We start from the raw sequence: 9879 nt of genomic DNA on the forward strand, positions 1-9879 counted from the left end.
CCCTCAGTGGGTGCCAGGCATGCACACATGCAGGCTAAGCACAAATATAAAAAGTAAAGAAAACCGAAAACCTTAAACTATCTCAGATTAACCAGTAAGTCTGGTCCTTTGTGGGTGGGGCAGTCTTGCTATGTAGTTTATGCTGGCCTGAAGTTATGATCCTTCTGGCTCAGCCTCCTGAGTGCTGGGATATAGGCAGACACCACTGACTGGTTAGGTCTTAGGTCTGTTTATAGAATACAATACCCTATAACAGTTTAAAACTACGAACAGACTCTAGACATCCATTTGGATAATCCTCAGTAACCTGCTGGGGAAGCAGAAAGGAAAGTGTGCAGCTTCAGTGTGTGTGAGTGCAGGCACGGACAGGAAGGAGTTAAGGGTTCCGAGCACCTGCCTGGGGTCCAGGTTCCCCACCTTAACCCCTACAGCAACCTGGTGAGCTAGTTCTAACTTCCAGCTGTTGAGCTCTTCCTAGCTCCCACAGAGTCTGCAGGAGCCCAGGGATACTGACCCACGCACAGGCTCCTCCAGACCTCCCACCCACCCCCACCAGTCCAAGGACTCAGTCCCGGACCATGTTGTTAGGTCTGTGCTGGACAGGCAGCCTGTAACTCCAGCCGAGCTCCCACCCCCTGCCCACAGCCTGGGGAAGCCCCAGCTCGGCCAGGCTGCCGACAATGCTTCCCATTCAGCTCTGTCCCTGCTGCCAAGCCTATGGGCAAGGGAGGGGGGGGGTAGTGCCGGCATCCAGTCGGGGACTGTCCCTGGTCTTTCCCTTGTGCAGGGCCTCCAGACAGGGCTGGCAGTTCCAGTCGGCATGGAGGGGTGAGTTTTGGGGCCCTGAGGGTGCAAGGGAGTCATAGATGACCTAGGTGGCCATAGATGATCCCGTATTCTTCTTTTGTGCCTCTGAGGAGCTGGGGGTAGGCCACAGGATCTTCCTTGTACCTGAGGTTCTCCAGAGGTGGCCCTTAAAGAAGAAAGTGGGATGTAGCTGTTCTGGTGCAGTCCTGTGGCTTAGTCTCTTGGGGCCAGGTGAAGAGAGATCCATGGCAGCTGTCTATGTCCTGGACCTTTGTCTCTTCAGGAAATCAGCCTAACGGGCCCCCTTCCTACCCTATCTCAAGCCAGAGTCTAGAGAAAGCCACCAGCGCCAAGAAGGGGGTGAATTCTGAGACTAAGGAGACAATGGCAGACAGTAACAATCCTGGGAGTAGTTATGGGGAGGCCCATGGGATGAGGTTTCAGCCCAGCATCAGGGAAGGAGCTTGGCATTCACACATGGCCCAAGTATATTGAAAGGAGGAGCTGAGAGAATTAGGTGGTGCTGGATCTGTGCAGTGGTACCCAAACCACCTGAGGCCTGTGATGGAGAATGTTTACATCCTTCAGTCAGATGCTGGGAGATTTCTGTTGTGGGTATCATGGAGCCTGTCTGTAGTCCGGAAAATTCCCTTGGCTGCTAGGTGGAGCCCAGGGCAGGACAGGAAAGCCACGGTGGCAACAACCATCCGTGAGATGGGATGGGCAGTGACTGTAGTTGTGCGGTGAAGGGGTGGAAAGGTAGGCAGACAAGGGAGATACATCTTGCCTGGTGCAGTCCAAACCCCAGGTCCTCCATTCCCCTGTATCAGGCCAGTGAACTGTGTGGTCCTCAGGTAACAAGAGGACAAAAGAAGCCTGAGCTGCCCTGCCTGCTTACCATGATAGCGTGTCTCTGGGTAGAAGACAGACTCACTCAGGGAGTTCAGGTCCTTCAACATCTGCACCTCCCCAATGAAGTGCAGAGTCAGGTTGATTTTTCTGCATCTGAGTTCCTCCTCAGTAAATCAAAGCTGATTACAAGCTGCTCCTGCGGGAGGTGAGGGAAGGGGCCCAAGCCATGGCACTTTTCTTTTTTTTTTTTTTTTTGGTTTTTCGAGACAGGGTTTCTCTGTGGCTTTGGAGCCTGTCCTGGAACTAGCTCTGTAGACCAGGCTGGTCTCGAACTCACAGAGATCCGCCTGCCTCTGCCTCCCGAGTGCTGGGATTAAAGGCGTGCGCCACCATCACCCGGCAATGGCACTTTTCTTGGCCCAGAGAATGAAGGCCTTCAGGGGTCTTAGTTGTCCTGGATTGGGTTTGGTGCCCACCAGGGTCGAGGCCCCATGAACATCAGCTCTCCCTCTCCTCCCAGGCCCCAGAGCTCCACCCCTGTCTTCATGCTGCTGCTTTTGGTGTTGCTACTGGCCCCAGCTTGGCATGTAGCTGCCCAGCGATGCCCACAGACCTGTGTCTGTGACAACTCCAGGCGGCACGTGACCTGCCGCCACCAGAACCTCACCGAGGTGCCGAACACCATCCCCGAGGTCAGGCGGGTCACACTGGCATGGGTTAGCAGTGTGCTAAGACGGGTCACACTGGCATGGGTTAGCAGTGTGCTAAGACGGGTCACACTGGCATGGGTTAGCAGTGTGCTAAGACGGGTCACACTGGCATGGGTTAGCAGTTTGCTAAGACGGGTCACACTGGCATGGGTTAGCAGTTTGCTAAGATGGGTCACACTGGCATGGGTTAGCAGTGTGCTAAGAGGGGAAGAGTGGCAGGAGCCGTGGCTCACACCGGTGGTTCTGCCCCCACTGTCTGGTTTCTCAAGTCCCGCTCCTTGAGCCTGGGAAGAAAATGGGAAGAAAAACAACCTGTAACAGCCAAGTCCAATGGCTCACATCTCTAATCCCAGCATTTAGGAAGGATGGATCTCATTGAGTTCAAGACCAGCCTGGTCAACATACCAAGTTCCAGGCCAGCCATAATCATGTCTCAAAAAACAAAACCAAACAAGTCCATAATAACGATATAATTTATTTACAATCTACGTGACTTACAAATATTGCATTCACGAAAGGTTCTGGGGTGAACTGGGGGTGTGCCGGGAGAAGATACCTCTTCTGCCCTTTGGAGTTATGAGTTCATGGGCGAGAATGCCAAGAACAGTGACAGGAATGAAGAGAGCACAGTGAGGGCAGCTCGGTGGCAAGAGAATCAGAGAGGTGACGGGGATAAGCCAAGGCTCAGGCTCCCGTGCAGCTCAGTGTCCTTTCCTGCTCCTGTCCCCAGCTGACCCAGAGGCTGGACCTCCAGGGCAATCTGCTGAAGGTCATCCCTCCAGCCGCCTTCCAGGACCTGCCTTACCTCACACATCTGGACCTGCGGCACTGCCAGGTGGAGCTGGTGGCCGAGGGTGCTTTCAGAGGCCTGGGCCGCCTGCTCCTCCTCAACCTGGCTTCCAACCGCTTGAGCATGCTGCCCCAGGAGGCTCTGGACGGGCTAGGCTCACTGAGGCGGCTGGAGCTGGAGGGGAACATGCTGGAGGAGCTGCGGCCGGGGACCTTCGGTGCCCTTGGCTCGCTGGTCACACTTAACTTGGCCAACAACGCCTTGGTCTACCTGCCCGCCATGGCCTTCCAGGGGCTGTGGCGCACTCGCTGGCTGCAGCTGTCCCACAATGCGCTCAGCGTGCTGGCCCCCGAGGCCCTGGCGGGTCTGCCCGCTCTGCGTCGCCTCAGCCTGCACCACAACGAGCTGCAGGCCCTGCCCGGGGCCGCCCTGTCCCAGGCCCGCAGCCTGGCGCGTCTGGAGCTGGGCCACAACCCGCTCACCTACACGGGCGAGGAGGACGGCCTGGCGCTGCCCGGCCTGCGCGAGCTAGCCCTGGACCACGGGGCCCTGCAGGCTCTGGGGCCCCGGGCCTTCGCCCACTGCCCGCGCCTGCACACCCTCGACCTCCGCGGGAACCAGCTGAGTAGCCTGCCCCCGCTGCAGGGCCCGGGCCAGCTGCGTCGGCTGCGGCTGCACGGCAACCCGCTGTGGTGCGCCTGCCACGCGCGGCCCCTGCTCGAGTGGCTGGTGCGCGCCCGCGTGCGCTCGGACGGCACGTGCCGGGGGCCGCGGAGGTTGCGAGGCGAGGCCCTGGATGCGTTGCGGCCTGCAGACCTGCGCTGCCCCGGGGACGCGGCGGAAGAAGAGGACGAGGTCGAGGCCGACGCCGGTCCCCGCGCCCCTCCGCGCTCCCCGCACCAGGAGGCCGCGACGGCCACGCCCTGCCCTCCGGTCTGCGTGTGCGTCGGGGAGACGCGGCACAGCGCTTGCGACGGCCGCGGCCTGCGGGCTGTGCCCCGCGGCTTCCCCAACGACACCCAGCTCCTGGACCTGAGGCGCAACCACTTCCCCTCGGTGCCCCGCGCCGCCTTCCCGGGCCTGCGCCACCTAGTGTCGCTGCACTTGCAGCACTGCGGCATCGCGGAGCTGGAGCCCGGCGCCTTGGCGGGCCTGGAACGCCTGGTCTACCTCTACCTCTCATACAACCAGCTCTCGGGCCTGAGCGCCGCAGCCCTCGAAGGGGCCCCCCACCTCGCCTACCTGTACCTGGAGCACAACCGCCTCCTGAGGGTCCCGGGGGCTGCTCTGCGCGCCCTACCCAGCCTTTTCTCGCTACACCTCCAGGACAACGCGGTGGACCGCCTGGCGCCTGGGGACCTGGCAGGAGCGCGAGCTTTGCGTTGCCTTTACCTGAGTGGAAACCACATCACCCAGGTTTCACCTGGGGCGCTGGGGCCAGCTCGGGAGCTGGAGAAGCTGCATCTTGACAGGAATCAGCTGCGAGAGGTGCCCACAGGCGCCCTGGAGGGGCTGCCGGCACTCACAGAGCTGCAGCTCTCGGGGAACCCATTCAGGGCTCTGCAAGATGGGGCCTTTCAGCCTGTGGGGCGGTCGCTGCGGCAGCTCTTCCTGAACAGCAGTGGCCTGGAGCAGGTGGGTGCTGGGCGAAGGGCAGGCAGGAAGCACAGGCCATAGGAGTACATTCCTTCGGCAAGCATTTTAGGCAGGGCTTGAGAACCCTAAGATAAACCAAACATTCCCCTAAACCCTTAGGGAGTTCAGGTGTGGGTGTCAGCCAGGGGCAGCTAGAAGCCTGTAGAGGGACATGGAAGAACTTGAGTCTGCGCAGTTAGTCCCTAAGAGGCATGGCGATGATAGGTTTAGGCCTAACTGACAGAATGCCCTAACTGGGCATTGTGTGACTTGGAATGAGATCACGCTGGGTATTAACTGCCCTTCCCACGTGGACCCACTTGGGCCTTCCATCTCTCTGCTGGAGAGGATGGACCTTCCCTGCAGACCTGGGGCAGTCTGCCTGGCAGGGGCACACAACGGGAATTGGCATTTCTTTGCAGATTTCTCCCAGGGCCTTCTCGGGCCTGGGAACAGGGCTCCGGAACCTGTACCTGCAGAAGAACCAACTTCAGTCCCTACCTGCGCTGCCGTGGCTCAGCGGACTGGAGCTCATCGACCTCAGTGGCAATCCCTTCCACTGTGACTGCCAACTGCTCCCGCTCTACAGGTAGTCACCCCCACCAGAGCCCCCCGCAGCGGCATCAACTGCTGGCATCAAGTCCAGCTAGCTCCCTGGAGGTGCCGTGGCTGTGCACCACCAGCCAGCTTAGGGCGGCTGTGAGGTTCCTCCAAGCCAAGCATGAAGGCACTCTTGCCAAGTCATTGCTATTCCTAAGTACCTAGGATGGTGTTAGCTCTCTGTTGCTCTGATAAACGCTGCGACCAAAAAACAACAGGTGTGGCGGGCATAGTGGCAACAACCTTTAGTCCCAGCAGTCAAGATGCAGAAGCAGGCAGACCTTTGTGAGATGGAGGCCAGCCTGATTGATACAGACCGGGCCAGCCAGGGCTACATAGTGAGATCCTATCTCAAAACAGTCAGGGAGCAGTGGTGCAGGCCTTAAAATCTCAGCACTTGGGAGGCAGAGGCAGGTGGATCTGAGTTGGAAGCCAGCTCAGTCTACAGAGCAAGAGGACAGCCAGGGCTAAACAGAGAAACCCTGTCTTAAAAAACCAAAAATATGCCAGGTGGTAGTAGTGCAAGCCTTTAATTCCAGCACTCAGGAGGTAGAGGCAGGCTGATTTCTGTGAGTGAGTCTGAGGCCAGCCAGGGCTGCAGAGCGAGTTCCAGGACAGGCTCCAAAGCTACACAGAGAAACCCTGTCTCGAAAAATGAGAAAAAGTAAAACCAAAATCAAGCAAAAAACAGAAACAACAAAACAAAACAAATCAAAAAGCAACTTGGCATGGGTTTAGCTTACAGATTATATAGTTCATCAAGGGCAGCCAGGGCAGGAGCTCAGGGCAGGAGCTCAGGGCAGGAGCTCAGGGCAGGAGCTCAGGGCAGGAGCTCAGGGCAGGAGCTCAGGGCAGGAGCTGCACTGAGACAGAACCAGGCGGGGAGACTGCTGACTGGCCTGCTCACTTTGCTTTCCATACAAGCCAGGACCAACTTCCTAGGTTGGCACTGCCTACAGTGAACTGGGCCCTCCTACCTCAATTATTAATCAGGATAATGCCTCATAGACATGTCTACAGGCCAGTCTGGAGGAAGCAATTCCCAACCGAGGCCCCTTCTTCCTCGGTGGGTCATTTGAGTCAAGCTGAAGAGAACTCAATGACGCAGGTGGACTGAGCTTTTTTGACTCCTTCATAAAGTTGGGATGTCGTCCTCTCTTGGTGAGCTGGGACCAAAAAAAATACATGTGTATTTGGCACGATGACATAAAAAAGCAACCAGAAGCTGGGCTGGTGACCATGGCAGTAATCCTAGCACTTGGGAAGTGGAGGCAGGAGGATCAGGAGTTTGAGATCAGCCTGGATTAAATAAAAACAAAGGCTGGGGACAGAGCCCAGTTGGTAGATTGCTTACCTAGCACGAAGTCCAGGGTTCAGTCTTTATAAATACCAGGTGTGTGCAGACATCTGTAACCCCAGCACTCAGGAGGTGGAGACCAGATCAGAAGTTGACATCTGTCTGGGCTATATGAGACCTGGTGTCCCTGTTTTTTTTTTTTTTTTTTTTTTTCTGAGACAGGATTTCTCTGTAGCTTTTGGTTCCTGTCCTGGAACTAGCTCTTGTAGACCAGGCTGGCCTCGAACTCACAGAGATCCGCCTGCTGGTGTCCCTGTTTTATAAGTACCAGGTGTGTGCCCACATCTGTAACCTCAGCACTCAGGAGGTAGAGACGGGAAGATCAGAAGTTGACGTCCGTCTGGGCTATATGAGACCTGGTGTCCCTGTTTTTGTTGTTTTAGTAGAATAACAAGTCTGGGGTCAAGCAAGCCTAAGGGCTGGTCAGCCCAGGCTCTGATGTAATACGTTCCATCTGTGAAAAGGATGAGCAGTCTAATCCACAGAACCATGGCTGCTGGAGAATTCAGTACCGTTAGCAGATGTCAGTATAATGTCTGGCACATGGTAAGCACTGCTACTGTTTCTGTCTTTTTATGCAGAAGGGATCAGAGGCTTCAAGTGACTTGGAGGCGAGCCACCCAGCCAGAACTCTCCGTGGAGACTGTCTTTGGTGCCCTGCCTCAGAGCTCCTGACCCCTCCTCATACTCCTCGGGAAATCTCTCACCAGTGCATGCCACCCACAATGAGCTCCCCATTTCTCTTTCCTCCTCAGGTGGCTCATTGGGCTGAACCTGCGGGTAGGGGCCACCTGTGCCACCCCTCCCAGTGTCCGTGGCCAGAAGGTGAAAGCTGCAGCTACTGTCTTTGAAGTTTGCCCAGGCTGGACTGCCAGGAAGGCCAAGAGGACGCCAACCTCCAGGTTCAGTGCCAGGAGAAGCCCTAGCAACAGAAGACATCAATGAACAGACAAGGTGGACCCTTAGGTGGGAGGGAGGTCTGGGTCCCAAGCTCCTGGGAAGTCCTGATTTTTCTTGGTCCTGAATTGTAATTCCTGAACTGGGCAGTGACCCACGGTCCCGCTGCATGATGCAGTAACGCCGCTTTCCTCACTGGACACCACGTATTTACCCCAGTCCTGTTTTACTGACCTCTGCTGACTCCACGCTTTGCTATCCTGACCTCAGACCTGGCTCTGCCTCCCACCACCTGTCAGTCACAGGTTGAGGTGTCCTTGAATGTTGGGGACCATGTGAGGGGAGCAACAGGCAATGTTGGAACTCATGGAACACAGCTAGGCAGTTGGCAAAGCCACACCCGAGTGAGCCGTGGAGAGGCAAAGCCCTGAGGACTCCATGTCCTGAGGACCTACCTCATGCTGTTACAGAGCACAGCTGAGTGTCGCCTTCTGTCCACCACATCCCTGTCTATGGGCTGTAGAAAAACTCTCGGGGGTCTCTAGCCCCCCACTAGGCAGTGGTACTGGTACTTACAGTAATAGTGACTGACTTTCCCTAAGCATTGCTGCTGGGCCAGATTAGTGAAACAACCACCACCTTTAGAAAGAATTTAGACATATAGAATTGTTAGTAAGATTTGGTTAAGATGTTTTTGTTTGTTACATGTGTAATTTTCCATATATTTGTTATGCCTCAATAAAGCATTAAATGTTAAAAGAAAGATGTTTTTGCTAATAGCTTTGAGGTGAAAAGCTTGGGTTAACTGGAGTTTAGAAAGGCAGAGTTGAGTGAGGGACTCGTCACTGTCAGGGAAGAACAAAGCAGTCCAGCTATTGGCTGGCGCGCCTTGTTAGGATGGGTTGGTGATCCAAGATGACCATCCCTTGTGCCCATTTGTCCTCAGCTTCCTGGTCTAAAAAACTGTTGATGAGGGGGTATTGTTTATCATATATAAAACTTTAGATTTGTGATTCAAGACTTATATAGTCTTAAACAATGATTGGTTCTTTCTTTGTAACCATGAAATACAGCCTGCCAGTCAAAGAACTGGCTGAGAAAAATACCTTGCTTGCTCACACTCTGTTAATCTGAACAAGCTGCTGGACATGAATGTATGCGGATTCTTGGGACAACTAATTTTTCACTTCTAATATGTAAAATGTTTAATCATGTAGGGATATGGAAAACATGGTTTTTACTTGTAGTCATTGTAAGCACCCACTTAAAATCTTTATACTTCTTGATTTTGCTGGGGTATATAAGCTGTAAGGAGAAAAAATAAGGGAGAAGGAAAACACTAGGAAAGACGTAGAAGGAAGTCCTCAGGAAAGAGGAAGGAAAACAGGGTAGACAAACAGAACACAAAAGACTGGAGCAGAACAACGACAAGAACAACAAAGCTGCTCTCAGCCCTCAGAAGTCTGTTTTTCTCGCCAACTCTGCATCTGGTTCCCAGTCTCTCTGACCTGCACAAGGCTTGCCCTCTGCACTTACTGCTCTTGTAGAAAACCCGAGTTTGATTCCATTACCCATGTGGAATGGTTCATGTTTGTAATGTTTGTAATCCCAGCTCCAGGGGACCTAACACCTCTGGCTTCCACCAGCATTCAGATGAGAGGGGGTGCGTGAGACAGGTGAGGTGGTGGTGGATGCAAGTGTGCGCACACACAAAGGAAAGCAAGATCTCGAGCTGCAGGATACAAGTCCTTAGGAAACAGACTTGGAGCTAGTTCTAGGGGCAGCAACAGAAGCACACAATTGCAACTCACTAGCGTCGCCTTCTGCGGCCTTTTTAGCCATCAGTACATGGGAGTCGCCTAGAACCCAGATGCCAACACTAGACATGGACAGTGACAAGCGACTGTAATCCTGGCCCTTGGAGGAGCAGGGGAAAAATGGTGGAAGGTCACATTGGGCTATATGAGATTATCTCCATAAAATCAAAATGGATCAAATAGCCCAAGAGGCCCCATACTCCCCTCAAAGCCACCATGTACTTCTTACACTTATTTGTACGTGTATCTTGGTGTGCACAAGAGGTCTGAGGACAACCCGAGGGAGTCATTTTCACCTATGTGGGTCCAGGGATCAGACTCAGGTCCTTGGCTTTGTGGCAAGTGCACTTACCCACTCCACTGTCCTGCTGGTCTACACCGCACACCCACTCCACTGTCCTGGTCTACACCGCA

The 9879-nt window shown here is 54.7% G+C and overlaps 1 protein-coding gene across 3 annotated transcripts in view; it reads left to right on the forward strand.

Moving 5' to 3' along the window:
* The first annotated feature begins 749 nt into the window (after positions 1-749).
* Positions 750-9879, forward strand: part of Chadl (chondroadherin like) — a 13318-nt gene continuing 4188 nt past the window's right edge. Inside the window, exons 1-5 of one of the 3 annotated variants that reach the window (XM_026782524.1) lie at positions 750-828; positions 2180-2351; positions 3100-4794; positions 5217-5383; positions 7507-7705. In XM_026782524.1, the coding sequence (XP_026638325.1) occupies positions 821-828; positions 2180-2351; positions 3100-4794; positions 5217-5383; positions 7507-7696 (2232 nt within the window). In that variant the 5' untranslated portion in view covers positions 750-820 and the 3' untranslated portion in view covers positions 7697-7705. Of the gene's footprint in view, positions 829-2179; positions 2352-3099; positions 4795-5216; positions 5384-7332; positions 9874-9879 lie in introns of those variants that run through there. The other 2 variants (XM_005354488.3, XM_013348879.2) reach the window with 2 other exon arrangements.

Source organism: Microtus ochrogaster, chromosome 15, assembly GCF_000317375.1.
Source record: "Microtus ochrogaster isolate Prairie Vole_2 chromosome 15, MicOch1.0, whole genome shotgun sequence".
Classification (NCBI taxonomy): domain Eukaryota; kingdom Metazoa; phylum Chordata; class Mammalia; order Rodentia; family Cricetidae; genus Microtus; species Microtus ochrogaster.